Source organism: Moschus berezovskii, chromosome 17 (assembly GCF_049115385.1).
Source record: "Moschus berezovskii isolate FMDL1 chromosome 17, NW_MosBer_1.0, whole genome shotgun sequence".
Lineage (NCBI taxonomy): Eukaryota > Metazoa > Chordata > Mammalia > Artiodactyla > Moschidae > Moschus > Moschus berezovskii.
In genome coordinates this window covers 32,707,893-32,726,010 of record NC_142476.1, presented here as the reverse complement: position 1 = coordinate 32,726,010, position 18,118 = coordinate 32,707,893, and the positions used below count along the sequence as shown (strand labels likewise).

The window sequence follows — 18,118 nt, the reverse complement described above, 5'->3', positions numbered from 1 at the left end:
GATTCTCTCTAAGGTTACTTTCTGCTATGAAGCACTGTTACTCTAAATAAGAGTTTGGAGAAAAGGACAAAACGTGTCCTCATAGCTCTTGATAAACCCAAACAATACAGAAAGTGAAAATGTCTCCTTGTAGACCACTCCTGTTGTGCTAAGTAGAGAGAAACAGGGGAAAAACACAGAACAAAACCCTCCAAAAAGAGAAAAAACACACACACACAGAGACTCACACTTGTGGAATCCTTGTTCGGTTTTACATAGCCATGTTCAAGAAACACTGCTGGAGATGTACTATGTACAAGACACTTTTAAGTTTTTACTGTTCAGTTTTAAAATGATAATGATTACTTCTCCAGCCACTCTTAAAGCTGAATTGGTGAATAATATCGCCTTGGGTGGGCATAAAATTAAACCCAAGGTCAAGGGAGACAGTCTACAAACAGACCAAAAATAAAACGCAAGAGATATCATTAGAAGATTTGGCAAAAAAAAAAAAAAAAAAGCCAAGATATCGCACAAAGATCAAAGGCTAAAAATGAGAAATATGCTTAGCTAATTCTGGGCTTTTGAGCATTTCATGCTTTTGCGAGGCCCGTCCATCCATCCACACCACACTTCTGAGCCATGCTATTCTAAACCGATGACAAGTCCAGCTTTAGCGCGGACAGGGCGCAGAGCGCGGATCCCACACAATTCCACAATCCCAGACCCCGCTGCCAACTCTCCTCTCTGGGAAGGAAGGAAGCGTTTCCCCTCGGGTGACTGTAAAATAAAACAGCCTCTCCAATCTCTCCGTCCAATAAGAAAGAAACGTTGGTCCAAATAAATATAGACATAAATGCAAACATACAAGGAAAAGGGTAGGAAGAGGGGGGAGAGGGGAAAGGGAAGTTCTTTTGCTTTCTTTTTAAATTTCCCGCATCCCTTTTCCTCCCCGCCTCTCCACGCCGGCTCCACTTCAAGCAGCAGCTGGGGAGACCGGGAAACGCACTGTAGGGCGGTCGAGGGGAGAGTATTTGGGAAGTAGGCGGTACCGACTGGATGAATAACTCGGTGTCCGATTTTTCCTGCCTTCGGCAGCAGTTCCTCCTCCGCTTCGTTATTCCTCTGCACACGCGGCTGGGCCCTCGGCCCTCGATTGCTCCGGCCTATCACCCTGGGATGCCGCCTGCCGCCGCCACCGCCGCGGCTGCCGGGCTTGTGGGATCCGCGGCGGAGTCGGAGCCGGAGCCCCAGCCGCGGCGGGAGCCGTGGCCTGAGAGTTAGGGGGCGGGCCGGGTTCATTCCTGGGGAGGGTGCTGAAGACTGGCGGGCGAGAACCCGGGGCCACCGCCCTCCCCACGGGCTGAGGGAGCGGACGTTCGGAGCCCCTGAGCGGCGGCGGCGGCGGCGGCGGCGGGAGCCGGTCAAAGGGGGCGGCCCCTGGCGGCGACGCCCCCAGCCCAGCCCTGCCCGGCCCCGCTCCATCCCCAGCCCCGGCCCGATCGGCCCGCGGGGGACGCCGGCGGGGGCACGGAAAGGCGGCTCCGAGGGGGCCGGCGGGCGAGCCGCCTCTCCCGGGTCCTTCCACGTCCCTCCCGGGAGGGACCCACACCTGAGCCCGGACCCACCCCCCGCCCGGGGCCACGCTGGATCCGCCTCCCGGCCTGGGTCCCGCCCGCCGGCTGCAGGTGGGCTGCAGCGCCCGAGCCGCGGGCAGTGGGCGGCGGGGAAGGAGGTGAGCCGCGTCCGCGCCGGCTGCCGCTCGGGTCCGTGCCCCCGCTGCTGCGCTCTCCGCCTCCCCTTTCCGCAGGCAGGGCGCGGAGCCGCGCGCCCGCTCTGCCGCCGCCGCCTTGTCCCTCCGGGGCACCATGGAGCTCTCCCTGTCGTCCGGAGGAGCCGCGGAGGCGCTGTCCTGGCCAGAGATGTTCCCGGGACTGGAGTCCGACTCGCCGCTCCCCCCGGAGGAGCTGGACGCGGTTGTCCCGGTCAGTGGGGCCATGGCCGGTGGCATGTTGGATAGGATCCTTCTGGAGTCCGTGTGCCAGCAACAGAGCTGGGTCCGCGTGTACGGTAAGGACCTAAGGCCGTCTTAGAGGCTGATGTTTCTTATCTTTGCTCAGGCAGAAATGCATTCCCCAGGTCTCAGTTCCCATCCATCCTGGGTCCGTTTCCCACATCCCTTTTTGTTTAGGGGGTGCATTTCTGATAAGTTTCTCCAGACTAGTACTTGAGGAGAGAGTATGGTCTTTGGACCTTTTCAGGTACCTGCAATAAGTTTAGGGTGGAGTTGGGAAGCCTTAATTTTCAGGTGGTTACTTCAAGGGAAGGTGTCAGCCGATCTTCAAGAAAAAGACACCAGGAAATCAATCCGTCTTGAGCAAGGGAAGACTGCAAACCAAGATATTGTGAAAAAGCTTAGTGGAGGTTAAGATAATAAAGTAAAAATCAAAAGTATTTATTTGGGGAGGGGAACAGTCTTACTTCTATAACCTCTTTCTGAACCTCACTCTCCAAAGGCAAGCACTTAGTCCAAGGGGTGTGGATTGTTTCAGATTGCACTATTGTTTCTGGTGCTCTTTGTAAAGTGACTGGATTGCTACTCAGCAAGTTAAAAAGTGATGAACACACTAAAACTTTCCCTTTCTGCATTCCTAGTAACCACCTCTTTAATTAAAACTGCATGATGAGATTCTATAAGGGCAAGCCTTGTGGCAGCGTTTAAGCCATGCTGGTTTTGAAAACCTGTAGCCCAAAGATTTATAGCCTGGTATTCAGGACTGAGCTGTGGCTTTCCAAATCATTGAATCGTCAAGGTGTTTATCACTTAGCTCACAGGGATATAAAAGACATTAGTCATGTGGCTGAGTATAAGATGGCAAACTTGAAGCACCTGAGATCAACACAAGTTTAAAATGTTATCCTGCAGTCAGGTGCATCTAAACCTATAGTGATCAATTACTTTGTGTGTTTTTGGCTTTTTTTTTGTTTTTTTCCATCCTGAGCAGGTTATGTGTTTACTATTCAGGAGTCACGGTGACTTTGAAGTTGTCTTCCTGGATAGTTTAGTTGATTTCAAGATTTTGTCTGTCACTATCAGATCATAGAACTAGGAGTCCAGAGATATGAATTTTTGTCTCAGTTCTGCTGCGAAGTGTCTATGTGATTTGGAGCAGATCAGATCACCTTTTTGACCTCTGGTTCCTCGTCTGTAAAATGAGTGGATTGGATTAAATAATCTCTTAATGGTCCTTGCAGTTCTAAAAATCCAGCAGTTTTTATAGCCAGTTTTTGAAGGATTTATGTATGCAGCACTTTGTATTTTGCTGGCTCTTTGTAAATGTTTCTTGATGTTATTTTAGTTAACTGAAAGAATTAAAGCAAAGAAGTGGGAGATGATGCAAGGTCATCCAGTTCATTCTCAGCAGATTAAAAACTTTAGTGCCTAATTTTTCATTCACCTGCTAGTCCTACTTAGCCGATGGTTTATAACAAAGGTTGGTGAAAATCTGAACTTGAACTTGAATCAGAGTATATCGAGGTTACAGCTTTTTCCTATTCTGTCCTATCTCTTCTTATATACTTCTTTTGCATTTTTTTTTTTTGGGTATGAAGTTAGCCTTGTTACTGCAAGAATACATATATATGACAGTTCAGTAGTTCTGTCTGGGTTTTCTAGACCTACTGTTAGCTACATACTTTGAATGTAACCCATAAAATGAATGTGCTTGTTTGTGTAGTCCATTCCTAGGCCTAGGTTTGTGTGTGTGTGTGTATGTATATATATGTGTGTATGTATATATTGTTTCTTAAATATATGTGCTGTGCTTATTTGCTCAGTTGTGTCCGACTCTTTGCGATCCCATGGACTGTAGCCTGCAAGAATACTAAGTGTGTTGCCATGCCCTCCTCCAGGGGATCTTCCCAACTCAGGGATCAAACCCAGATCTCCTGCATTGCAGGCGGAATCTTTACCATCTGAGCCACCAGGGAAGCCCTCTTAAATATATACATGTATATTCTCTCTCACAAACACATATATAATGTGCATTTCAGAGTTAATTTGCAGACTTTCTACTGCATTGTAGCTTTTTTGTCTTCCCTATCAATTAATCAGGAATAGTTTTTACTTACTATTTAGTACTGCTACTTTCCTTCCTCTAAGGCAGCTCTTAGAGGACACTACTTTATTGTCTTTGCTGCTGCTAAGTCGCTTCAGTCGTGTCCGACTCTATGCAACCCCACAGACGGAAGCCCACCAGGCTCCCCCGTCCCTGGGATTCTCCAGGCAAGAACACTGGAGTGGGTTGCCATTTCCTTCTCCATTATTGTCTTTAGATGTAAATATTCTGAAACTATCTTAATGACTCTTGACTTTTCTATATCCTTGGCTAGTTTTTAAGTTGCCTATTGTACAGCTCTTCGAAAAGCTTTGATGCAAAAATAATAGAATGTAGACAATCAATTTGGAAAAGTTTGTTTTGATTTTATTTGTTTTGTGTGTTCAAAATCCTGATTGTTTTGGAATATCAAGGTTCTTTTACACAGCTGGAAGAGACTTTGATGAATGTGTTCAAATGCTTTTTAAAGAAATCCAAAAACTAGTCTAGAGTATGCAGCTGGGGACTGTGAACCTGGGTTTTCATTCTGGCTTTGCCACAAATTGTTGTCTAACTTTGGGCAAGTAATTTTAAGTCCGCGTGCTTAGGTTTCTACATAAAATGTGGAGTCTGGAGTAATTGGTATCTGTGGTATATTTTATCTTTAAAGTTCTCTGATTCTATGGCCTGCCCTATTATTTTACCTACAACTTGGTCTCCCACTTCCAGCCTGACTTGAGGCCAGGCATCAAGCAAGCCTTTAATGCATTTAAATCATGACTGTCGGGTTTCTGGGGAGCACTTTTATCAAAAGGTCAATGAACTGAGTTTTGAAAGAAGGAATGTTGAGGGCAAATGTGTATTTGTTTGGAATGTTTTCACAAGATAGGAAGGTGGGGATGGGGGTCTCAGATCCAGCTCATTCAGTTTTGAGACCTGACCTAAAACAGCCATGTGGGCTTTAAAGATAGGGTTTAAAGTAAAGAGCTGTAATAAGTGCTGTTGGCTTCTGGTTATGGCTCACATCCTCTGCAATATACTTATGTTTGAAATCAGTATGCGAACAGAAACAGGACTACCCCCTTCCCCTCAGATATCTTAACAGAAATTTTTGTTTATTTACACAAACTTTTAAAAACAAGATTTTATTAGTTTGCCTCACAAAATTTGAAGACTGGACACTGTTGAGTTTGCTACTGATAGGTCTGGCTCTTTGGTAGGTAATACTTATATCCAGAGTTTTGTGTGTTGTCATAAGTGAAAACTTTTTTGAAATATGTTCAGAGCTTTATAATACGTGGATCTATATTTCAAACACAAACAAATGCACATCTTTGAGACAGGACTAAGAGAAAATCATGCTATTGTTCATTTTCTCTTAGCTGTAAAATGTTTCATTTGTCTTCTTCCACTGCTTTGTAAGTTGTGCCCATGCCCGTCAAGACTATAAAATTTTTGACACCAGAGAGTCTGTCTGTCTTGCTGATCTTTGTATTCCTGTCTTGCCACTCCCTTCATTGTCACCGTGTCTAGCAGATTGATGCCTCCCTGGTGGTAAGTCAGTGTCTGTTGAATGTTGATCCATCTGTCCTTTGACCATCCAGATCTCAACCTGACTGACTGTATGGGTGGTAGAGTAGCTTAAACAAAGGCATGCCACAAACAGCTAAATATGGATGCAGAATCCAAGAGCATCAAATGCAGAACATTTTTCAGATATTTATAGCCTCAAAGCGAAGTCAATTGGCTGAAAAAGCTCAGCAGCCCAGCAAAAGGAAGCGGGAGCGGCGAAGCCAGCCTCACTGTCTGTGCTTTCTGGTAAACAATGAGGACGTTAAAATTAACTACTTTACCATGAGTGGATGATGAGTGAAGGACACTATTTGGGGGAAATTTAAGATACCGGTCTCTAGCTGTGGCATCATTGGAGCTCTGCACCCATCAGTACAACAGGTCTGCAAGTGTATGCACAGCAGTTCTTTTTAATAACTAGAAGGGAAATACAATTATCATGATGAAGTGATCACCAAGAAACCATATTGTTTTAATAGTATGGGCAGGACTTATCTAAAATATTCAGTTAATAAATAACATCAGCATTATTGTATACCATTAAGCTAATATATGGCTCATTGGTTATTAATGACTGGTAGAACCTCCTGGAAAGTTTTCTAAAGACTGGTACGGTTTCAGCAAGCAGAAAAAAAGGGAATTAATCATGCTGTATCAAATATCTAGAAATATGGCAGTGAGAATTTGGTAAGAGTTTCTCATGAACTGGATATGAGTTGGTAGGGACAGAAGTCCTCCCTGGTTGTAGTAAATAATATTGTTTATACTTCACCAATTAAAGGATGGTGTTTTAATTTAAAAAGTATATTTTATTGCATTTTTAGAGAATGTTTCTATATTTACTTAAAATGTTGCAACCAGTAACAAGTGCAGGAAGTTGTTTTATTTTGGTGCACTATGGCCTGGCGTGCTGTGATTCATGGGGTCGCGGAGAGTCGGACACGACTGAGCGGCTGAACTGAACTGAATTAGCTGTGACTAACTCAACTGGCCTTACACAGCATGATCTTAGCATAATTCACTTTGAATATTCTTAGCAAATCACTCATTCTTACACATCTTAAATATGCACCCCATGACTCTTGTTGTGTATTAACATGTAGATAAATGAAATTGCTCAACCAGGACTAAAAGTTTTATGTGCTTTAGCTAATTGATTGCCAGAAGAAAATCAGTAAATATGTACTCAGTATATCCCCAAACATATTCATGTTACTTTAAGTGTTTTAATTTCCTGAAATGCTATTAACTGAGCTTTTACAAAACAGTATTAATGTTTTAGGAATCTTGGGATATTAAGCATGGCACATCAAGGATGGCACATTGAGTGTTGACACCTAAATTTCCTGTGATCTCCAGTAGATTTTATGCACAGTAGTAGTAGACAGTTCTCCACTGAAGTTAAAACTTTCAAGAAGGCCTTGATATATGTTTATTTTAAATTATGTTGATTTCAAACAGACTCCCTTTTGCCTTTGAGAAAATTTGTGTAGTCATTTAACTTCTGTGTTCTACGAATGTCACAGATGATGGATAATTTCCTTTAAATATCTTAGTATTTTTCTACCCTCTATCATGTTGGTTTATTGTTATTTCATTTTCTTTTTTTTTTTAACTTTTTGTGTCGTGATATAGCCAATTAACAGTGTTGTGACAGTTTGAGGTGAATAGCAAAGGGACTCAGCCGTACATAGACATGTATCCATTCTCCCCCAAACTCCCCTTCCATCCAGGCTGCCACGTGACATTGAGCAGGGTTCCGTGTGCTATACAGTTGGTCCTTGATGGTTATCCATTTTTGCTATTTCATTTTCAAAGAACAAAAATATTTTTACAGAATAGAAACTGTACATCCACAATCTCTTTTCCAAAACCATTTGAACTAGTGTTTCAGAATTCTAAACTTTTGATTTTAGAAAATATGGTATATATCCAGTGACATAAACCCCCTAGGGTATCTGGAGAAACTTCCAAGAATCAGTCATGTTAGTAGTTCTGCAATTAAATAAATGAGTATTCACACCAAGTTTGGTATAAGACTATACATAATATGATGTCATTGTAGGTCAGTTTACTGCTAGAGAAGTTATAAAAGAAGTGTTCACAGCTTTTTGGATTTAGGAATTGCTGGTATGGAATTGAGGATCTGTATACATTCTATGGAGTAAATGAAATTCTAGAATTCCCTGTTTATCTGAGAATAGTTTAAACAAATACTTAATTTTTTAATTAAACAAATACTTAATATTTAACAAATAAATAAAGATTGCCTTTATTTTTTTAGATAATCTTTTCAGATATATTAATATGATATAATAATATAATAATATTTTTCAGGTAATAGGATTCAGTGCAAGCCTCTTAAAAGATGATGTACAGTTGTATCCTGTTATGTTGAATGGAATAATTGTTTTTCTGATTTGCTCAGGAAAAGAAAAGGGATTCACATGGCAAAGTAGGCTTTACTGAGATTACTGAGGAAATGGTGGAAAGGCAGTGGTTTCTAACACTTTGTTTCATTAGAAAGAAGCATGAGGTAAATTAAAGCGGAGGGTTTATGTAATTGTTCTTAGCAGTTGCCCTCTTCAGTAGCACAAAGTGGTTTGATCACCTTTTAAGTAGGTGAGCCACAAAAAAGCATTCAACTAATGACTGAGTTAATCCAGAAAAAATTCAGCTGTCTGCTCCCTTGTCCTGCCCTGTTGGAATCACTTTTAAGTAACTAGAGAGGTGTTTGGTCTTGTTAACCAGGAGGAGGAGTTTGAAGTGTGCTGAGGGCCCTACTGAAACCGCTTCACTGGGCCTTGGCAGAGGGATACCTGCTCTCTGATGTGTGTTTCTTCCCAAAGGCTATCAAGTGCTTCTCAAGACCTGTAGGTAGAGAACCCTTTACAAGTTTAATGTGGTTGGTTTTCTAGTGGGAAGGAAGCCATCAAGAAGTACATGATATGTAAATAGTAGGGGAAAAAAGGACGTCCTCATGCGACGAGTTGACTCACTGGAAAAGACTCTGATGCTGGGAAGGATTGGGGGCGGGAGGAGAAGGGGACGACAGAGAATGAGATGGCTGGATGGCATCACCGACTCGATGGACATGAGTTTGAGTGAACTCCGGGAGTTGGTGATGGACAGGGAGGCCTGGCGTGCTGCGATTCATGGGGTCGCAGAGTTGGACACGACTGAGCGACTGAACTGAACTGAGGCCCAGCTCAATGGGGTTAGTGGGAATATAGTGAAAAAAAAAAAGAGAGAAGGAAAGAAAAATGGAGCCCTTGAGAACATAAAAAAACTTCCCTTGCCGCGCTGTTACATAGTAGTGATCATCTTATCGCTACCCGTAGGGTTCAGGTGTTAGGAGTCTGAGTTTTACCTTCCTTCACCCAGTGTTAAGTTACATTAATTAGTTGTCTGCAGTTGTTTTGCTCATAAGGATCCAGTTTAGAGACTGATTGCATTCTCATTTCCCCGTAAATTATCTTCAGCACGGCTCAAGTTGTGTTCACCTTGTGTCCTTTGCTGGTGTTTTTGTTTAGTCTAGTCATTAAGTCGTGTCCGACTCTTTTATGGCCCCATGGACTGTAGTCCGTGGAATTCTGCAGGCCAGAATACTGGGATGGGTAGCCTTTCCTTTCCCCAGGGGATCTTCCCAACCCAGGGATCGAACCCAGGTCTCCTGCATTGCAGGTGGCTTCTTTACCAGCTGAGCCACAAGGGAAGTCCAAGAATACTGGAGTGGGAAGCCTATCCCTCTCCAGTGGATCTTCCCAACACAGGGATTAAACTGGGATCTCCTGCATTGCAGGTGGATTCTTTACCAACTGAGCTATCAGGGAAGCCCAGACAGCTGGGTCTAAGAGATTGGTAATATTTGCAAATATTCCTTGGGAGAGTGAAAATTTAGAAAGGAAAATTTTTAACATAAGGCACGAAAACAAAATTCAGAATAGTGTGAAAAGTTAAAAAGTTGGTGGTCCTAAATATTTTTCTGAATAAGCTTTTAAAGTTTCCTCAGTAAGGGAAGTGGCTCAGGAAATTTAGCTTATTCCCCAAATTGGAGACAAATTCCACAGTTTGTCAGGATTAGAACTCTTAACCTCAGATTCCTCAGCCTCCTGTTTTAGCTTCTAGATCTTACTGCTTTCCCTTAGGGAGATGGCCTTTCAAAGCTGAAGGTCAGTGAGAAATACCAGATTGTTAGTTTCACAGTCTTTAAGGGAAGTGCTGGAAGTACCATTACCTAGGTAACAGAAAACAAAAATGGTCAAAACATCCACAAAGTAGGAGGTTAAGAATAATCTCTTAGTGGTGGATTTAGAGGTGGACTAGAGGCCAGATTAGGTCTCTTCCTAAATTCTTTATTCTGTGATTGGAGGGATGTTTTAAGGAAATTTGAATGTTTCATTTATGATCCTTAGAACCCTGGATAATACCTGTAACTATATTATATCTTTCCTTTTAATTTCTAATCTGTCTGATTTGTATCATTAAAAAGTTAATACTGTCTTCCTAATTATGAATGTAATCCATGCTTAATGTAAATAATTGGAATTATAGGAAAAGATGAAGAAAATTAAAATCAACTGTAATTCCACCTCTTAGTGATAATTCTTATTTTAATATTTTATTGTATTTTATTTCAGTCTTTTCTGTATGGATATACTCATTTGTGCATATTTGGTATCATATTGCATCTATTTTATATTGCACTTTTTTCTAATAATGTATTTCTTTTTGGCTTTGAAAATGTTTAAAAATTTTCCAATATATTTCTGTTTTTAAATTTAATTTTAAAATAGGTAATACATTTCCTTCTTTCAAAATTCAAAAGGTATAAAAGGATATATCATGAGACCTCTCACCCCTCCTCCTCCCCCCTCACTTGGCATCTGGCAAGCAATCATTGTCCACCCAACCCCACACACAATCAATAAATATTTGAAATTTTTGTGTATCCTTCCATACCTGTCTCATGCATGTAGAAGTAGATATGCTCCATAGTGTCTGACTCTTTGTGACCCTGTGGACTCTAGCCCACCAGGCTCCTCTGTCCATGGGATTTTCCAGGAAAGAATACTGGAGAGGGTTGCCATTTCCTTCTCCAGGAGATCTTCCTGACCCAGGGATCAAACCCATGTCCCTTTCTTCTCCTGCTTTGGCAGGCATATTCTTTACCACTGGTGGCATCTTGGAAGCCCCTACAAGTAGATAGATAGATAAAAAAATCTGCCAAGTGTAGGATCCAAGAAATTTAGTTTAAAAAAAAAAAATCAGGGTCCCGAATTCCCTGTCTGTCCACTGGTTAGGACTCTGCTTTCACTGCCAAGGGCGTGGGTTCAGTCCCTGGTTGGGAAGTCCCACAAGCTGCATGGTCAAAAAAGTTGTGTGTGTGTGTGTGTGAGGTTAATGAAATGGCTGGAATAGGCCCCCAAAGGAAGTTGGTTTGGTGTTCTGGGGGGCATCTGAAGCTGGTTGTTGTTAATTGTTTTGTATCTGAATTGATAGTGTAGTTTTTACTCTGTGTATGCTTTTTTCCTCCTTTTTTTTTTTTTAAAAACAAAAATGATAACCCATTATCAGAATTGATCTGCACTTTGTGTTATTTCTCCCTTGTATTTCCCCTCCACACATACTTAACTCTGTCTCTTGGATATATTTTCCTGTCCATTCGTAAAGTGGTTCCATATTGTTTTTATGACTGCTTGATACATTGAAGAATCATCATTTAACCCTGAGTTTTGCTGGTACAGGTGATAGGATATAAATAATCTTGAAAATAAACCATTTTGCTTGTGTATATCTATAACAAAACTTCATGGAATTGCTAGGTCAGAGATATGTGTTTTCTAAAATTTTGAAAGATATTCCCAAATTACTTTTCTTTGGTGTTGTACCTATTTATATTTCTCCACCGATGTATGGAGCTTCCCAGGTGGCTCAGACTGTGAAGAATCTGCCTGCAATGCAGGAGACCCATGTTCAGTTTGTGGGGTTGGGAAGATCCCCTGGAGAAGAAAATGGCAACCCACTCCAGTATTTTTGTCTGGAGAATTCCATGGACAGTGGAGCTTGGTGGGCTACATCATTGTATGAGAGTGCCCATCTTCCTGTATAGGGAATTATCAAGTATTTTTTAATATGACAATCTAAAAAGTAAAAAAAGTCATAGTTTTAATTTTTCAAATCTTACCGTGTGATTATCATGCAGAGTCATTTAAATATAGCCTTTTTTGTGACTGTACATATCTTTTGCCCTTTTTTATTGGGTTGTTGGATCTTTTAGTGATTTGCAGGAACTCTTAGTATGTTAAGAACCCTTTGTCTGCTGTGAGTTGACAGTATTTTAATTTGTGTTTTGTTTTTCTATTCCTCTATGAGGAAATTATTCTTATACAGTTCAATATATCAGTCTTTTATGGCTTTTTGGTTTTCTGTTAGAATGACCTTTCCTATTCTGAAGTTCCAACTCTCCCATGGTTTGTCTAGTACTTTTTTTGTTTTTATGCATTTAAATCTTTGATCCGTTTGGAATTCATCCTGGTATAAGGTATGAGATATGGATATAATTTCATTTTCAGAAAGATGGTTTTTCAGTTATCCTAGCAACATTTATTGAATAATTCATGTTTTCCCCCACTGATTTAAGATGTCTCCTTTATCCTTTACTAGATTGTCATATACAATTTAGTTTATTTCAAGATATTTTACTGTGTTCTGTTGGTCTCTGTATATTCATATGCCAGTGTCACACTGCTTTATTACTGAAGCTTATTTGAAAATATAATTTATTAATGACTAATTTAACCTAACTTATGTAACCATTATCCTATTTTAAATATTAACATGTTTCAAAAATTTTTTGTTTACAGTCTACTGATTCTCTTCGTTTACAAATCTTTGAACTTCTGACTATTTCCTTAGGCTGAATTCCTAGAAGAGTATGTTTTTAAAGGCCGGAGACTTAGTGCCAAATTTGTGTGACCTTCCTGGAAAGCAGTTCCTGCCACAAATATATGAAAATATCGCTCATAATTTTAAGTCCTACTTCTGTATTGCTACATTCAACATATTGAAGTATGTTTGCATAGATTTCCTGTAGTGAAATTCCCAGGTGGCTCAGAGGTAAAGAATCTGCCTGCCAATGTAGGAGAGACAGGTTTGATCCCTGGGTTGGGAATATCCCCTGGAGAAGGGTGTGGCAAGCACTCCAGTGTTTTTGCCTGGAGAATCCCATGGACAGAGGAGCCTGGTGGGCTACATTGCATAGGGTCACAAAGAGTTGGACACAACTGAGCATACAGATGCGTGTAGTGTCTTAAATGTTATTTAGCACATATTATATATGCTCAGAGTTCTAATGTTATTTTAGCAAATATTAAATATGCTCAGAGTTCTAATGACTAACCTTCAAAGCTGAGTTTTTTCTCAATGGTACTCCTTTTGATTAATGGCATATTTCCAAGTGAATGAGGGAAGCGTGAGTATGGAGTCAAAGCAGTTGATCTGCTCAAGGTCAAATCCATGACCATGACCTTCTTTATGCTGTTAGATGACTCTCCAACTGAAATAATCTGACACAGATACATACTGTTTTAGATACTCTGAGAAGAACATAGCTGGTGGCTTTCATCTCAGCTGTTCATGTCCTCCTTCTACTCTATGTTTCTCAGAGTTTTCAGAAGGGATCGATTTGATTATAAGTTCATTTAGTTTTAGCTGGATGAATGACTGAAGTATATACTTTTTATAACACTATGTTAATGCTAGTTTTTAGCATGGGATTCATTTAGGTATGTTCTAGGGAAGTTTATAATATCAAAGCCAAATTTGAAGAATGGCAACTATAACATTAATAACAGAAGTAATTAAAATATTTTCTTCAAAAAAAAAAGGGGGTAGGAATAGAAATTGTTTTGAAAAAAGCATGCTTTATATAGACCATTAACCGGTTAATCACATTTTCTTTCTTTCTTTTTTTAAGGACATAATTCTTTTTAGAACAGATGTAGTTTCACTGCAAAATGAGAGGAAGTTTACAGAGATTTTCCTATGTACCTCCAGTTCCCACGCATGCATAGCCTCTGCCATTATCCAACATCCCTGACCAAAGTGGCACATTTATTATAACTGATGAACCTACATTAGCCCATCGTTTTCACTCAGAGTCTACATTAGGGTTTACTCTTGGTATTGTACGTTCTATGGGTTTGGACAATGACATGTATTCATCATTATACATTGTGCAGATTATTTTCACTGCCTTAAAAATCCTGTGTGCTCTGTTCATCTCTCGCTACCCACTACCTCCCAGCTTATGGCCACCACTGATGTTTTTACTGCCTCCATAGTTTCTCCTTTTCCAAAATGCTGTTTAGTTGAAATCATACTCAAATTGTCTTTTATCCATTAGCTATTTGTTTAGCATGTAATAGGAGCAAGCTTAGAAAGGAACAAAGTAGTTTAACTTTTAATAGTCACATAGAGCGGTTTAAGATTGAAATGTAGAATCCTGTATCCAGTTAATATTGTGGAAGTTTGTAGGAGATTTTGCTTGATTTGAATTTGGGCAGGATATAACATATAAGTATTTTCTTCCCATGATTTCTGTAGGCATGACTGTTAAATTTCCTGTTTGTTTATAAATTTCAGGCATATCTCTGAGTGAGAAAGCCTAAGGCCTTTCTAGTGTACATTTCTGTTTTGTAATGGACCAATTTTGCCCAGTGGATAGTAGTTAGCCTGATTCAAAGAACAGACCTTGAAAAAGATGCCCAACACTAACCAAAGACATGGTTCAAAGCTAAAAAATGAGTGTACTTTTAGTATTTTCTGGCTTCATAAAGACTTCAGAGTAGTTTTCATCCTCATAGAAATGCTTAATTTGCTAATGTCTGAATCTTACTTGATAACATGGTAAAGAACAATATCATATGTGGTGATTCCTATTGAAACAGAAATATACTGTAGAGCAGTGGTCCCCAATCTTTTTGGCACCAGTGGCCAGTTTCATGAAAGACAGTTTTTCCATGGAGCTGAGATAGAGGAGGTGAGAGATGGTTTCAGGATGTTTCAAGTGCATTACATTTATTGTGCACTTTATTTCTATTATTATTGTATCAGCTCTACCTCAGATCATCAGGCCCTAGATCTTGGAAGTTGGGGACCCCTGCTCTAGAGGATTTGATGTAGCCATATGTCTTGCTGTTTTGCTCAGGTCAGAAAGTCTGAAGTCATTCTTTTTCAAGCACACCTTTAATCAGTTTGAGGAAATTTTTAGGTATTTGCATTTTAGGTTATGTTTTTAGTGTACAACTTGATTGTCATGCCTGTGTGCTAAGTCACATCAGTTGCCTCCAACTCTTCTGCGAACCCATTCATCGTAGCCTGTCAGGCTCCTCACCATGGTTTTCTCCAGGCAAGAATACTGGAGTGGGTTGCCATGCCCTCCTCCAGGGGATCTTCCTGACCCAGGGATCGAATATGTGTCTCTTAAGTCCTCTGCATTGGCAGGTGGGTTCTTTACCACTCGTGCCACCTGGGAAGCCCACCTTGATTGTCACACCTTGAGAAATAGTTGCATTACTTTTTCATGCCAGTAATTTTTTCTTACCTATAGCTTAACTGGCAATAGTAATGTTTTGCTTATACAACCCGCAATGTTATTCCATTTACCTGTGAGCATATTATATAAAATGATATGTTTTTGCAAAGTTGGATTTTTCCCTACAGTCTCAAAATACCCTGCATATTTTTTCAATAAATTTATGAAACATGATCATTCTTTTCTCCATTTTATTGAGAAGTAATCGTGTAAGGTTAGTGATGTAAAGATTCTTGGTGAAGTTATATTAGAATGTGAGTAAGACTGGAATGTGGGCTTCCCTGGTGGCTCAGAGGTTAAAGCGTCTGCCTCCAATGCGGGAGACCCGGGTTCGATCCCTGGGTCGGATAGATCCTCTGGAAAAGGAAACGGTAACCCACTCCAGTATTCTTGACTGGAGAATCCCATGGACGGAGAAGCCTGGTAGGCTACAGTCCACGGGGTCGCAAAGAGTCAGACACGACTGAGAGACGGAACGGAAGACTGGAATGTGAGTTACAATCTAGTACACTTTTGGGATATTACCCTGTTTCTATTATCCAAGTTCATAAGTTGCTGCTTCCAGTTTAATATATTTGTGTTAAAATATGTCATGAGCTGTTTAAAGTGGCATTTTTAGACTTTCCTAAGTACTCTTAGAATTTAGCAGTATGTCTTATCCTTCTGTGCCTCTTTTGGAACCACATAGGTAAGAATGGGTTTGAGTTCACTGGTGAACTGAAGGAATAAAAGTGAGGATGCTGGAGAGAGTAACCAATATGTTTTTTTGCACTCTTTTTTTAAAAAATTGTACAATATACATATTTTAATTATTTGTAAGCATGCAATTCAGTGCTATTAAGTACATTCTCAGTGTTACATAACCCTCATCATTGTTTATACCCACTTTTGAGAAACTACAACTTTTCCACAGCATGTGTGCATTTTTACATTCCTACCAGCAATGTATAGAGTTCCAATTTCTTTACCTCCTTGCACCCACTTTTGTTATTTTCTATTCTTTTTTATTAAAGCCATCCTAGTCAGTGTGAAGTGATACACCTCATCATGGTTTTGATTTTCATTTCCCTTATGATGAGTGATGTTGAACATCTTTTCATATGCTTTTTGGCTGTTTGTGTATCTTCTTTTGAAAAATGTCTATTTACATCCTTCTTTTATTTTAATTCTTAGACATATTCTTGTTTTTCATATTATCAGTAATAAGTGTTAATTATTCAATATAGTAATCTTAACTCTAATAACAGTTATAGTCATTATCATGATTATAATGACAACAATAGTGTAAAACTTCTTGAATACTTCCATGAGCCAGGTGTAGTTCTAGGTTCTTTATGTCTATTTAATCTTTGTAGCTATCCTATGAAGTAAATACTGTTATTATCCAGATTTTATAGGTGAGGAATCAGGGACACAGAGATGGAAAGGAACTTGGCCAAGGTTATGGAGCAAGTGGGCGGCTAGTATGAGATTGGAACTCAGGCAGTTCACTCTTGAGTCTGTTCTCTTCACTACTATATAATTTGGTTTCTCATAGATAAAAACTTTAAACTGTTATTATAAAAAGCACTCGCTGTGATGTTTGTTAATTTGAACCTTGAACCTGTTGTTTACCTATGTGCTTTATACAGCACTGTAACTGTAAAATAATGCCATTTGATGTGCTGGCTATGCTTTGGATGTCATAACTGAACATCTTTGTAGAGTTGTCCAAGTTTTATTAACTGCAGGCAGCACGAGAAAGCTGTTAGTGGTGAGTGGCGTGAATATTTCTACATATAAAAAAGTTTATACAAATTCTAATGGTGATCTAAATTTATGTATTTTAGCAGTAATACGAAATATAAAAATAGGACTTTTTTTCCCTTTGAAAGTGTGCCTTTGTCAGCCTTTTATTTATGCTTGACCAAGCCAGTAAGAATACTGAAATTTAAGAGACCACACAGTCATAAGAACCATGAATTGTATTCATCTGGGGCATAGCTTTATTTATTCTAGGACTTACAGTTCAAGTGGTTCTCCCTTTTGATATCAAATTCTGAAAAGAGAATCTACTTTTATAGAGCCAAATAAACCCAAACATTGATCAGAGCTTGGCCATATAAGAGATATTTTAGGATATTTATAGAATTCCTGTGTTCTTTTCCAAAAACCCAGGAACACTGGCCTCTTGTTGGGCCTGATTTCTGTTCATCTCAGTTCCTCTTGAACCTGGCTTTATGGTGCATATACTTTGTAATTTAAAAATATCCTAAGGCTTGTAATTCAAGGACTCAGAAACTTAAAGCATGATTTAAACACAGCATGCTGTGTGAATCAGTTATGAGTTTAACTTTCCCTAGGTAGCACTCGGAGAAGGCAATGGCAAGCCACTCCAGTACTCTTGCCTGGAAAATCCCATGGACAGAGGAGCCTGGTAGGCTGCAGTCCATGGGGTCGCTATGAGGCAGACATGACTGAGTGACTTCACTTTCCCTTTTCACTTTCACACATTGGAGAAGGAAATGGCAACCCACTCCAGTGTTCTTGCCTGGAGAATCCCAGGGACGGGGGAGCCTGATGGGCTTCCGTCTATGGGGTCACACAGAGTCGGACACGACTGAGGTGACTTGGTAGCAGCACTAGTGGTAAAGAACCTGCCTGCCAGTCCAGGAGACATAAGAGACGCTGGTTCGATCTCTGGGTCGGAAAGATCCCCTGGAGGGGGGCATGACAACCCACTCTATTATTCTTGCCTGGTGAATCCCATGGACAGAGGAGCCTGGTGGGCTGTAGTCGATGGGGTCACAATGAGTCAAATACGACTGAAGTGATGTAGCATGCACGCATGAATGAATTGCAGTTCTTCAAAATCTGTGATTCTTTGAGCTAT

The 18,118-nt window shown here is 40.3% G+C and overlaps 1 protein-coding gene across 4 annotated transcripts in view; it reads left to right on the top strand.

Annotated features, from left to right (window-relative positions):
- The first annotated feature begins 1,705 nt into the window (after positions 1–1,705).
- RASAL2 (RAS protein activator like 2) overlaps positions 1,706–18,118 on the top strand; it is a 414,753-nt gene continuing 398,340 nt past the window's right edge. For all 4 annotated transcript variants that reach the window (XM_088845306.1, XM_088845310.1, XM_088845305.1 and 1 more), the window contains exon 1: positions 1,706–2,049. In XM_088845306.1, the coding sequence (XP_088701432.1) occupies positions 1,848–2,049 (202 nt within the window). In that variant the 5' untranslated portion in view covers positions 1,706–1,847. The remainder of the gene's footprint in view (positions 2,050–18,118) is intronic.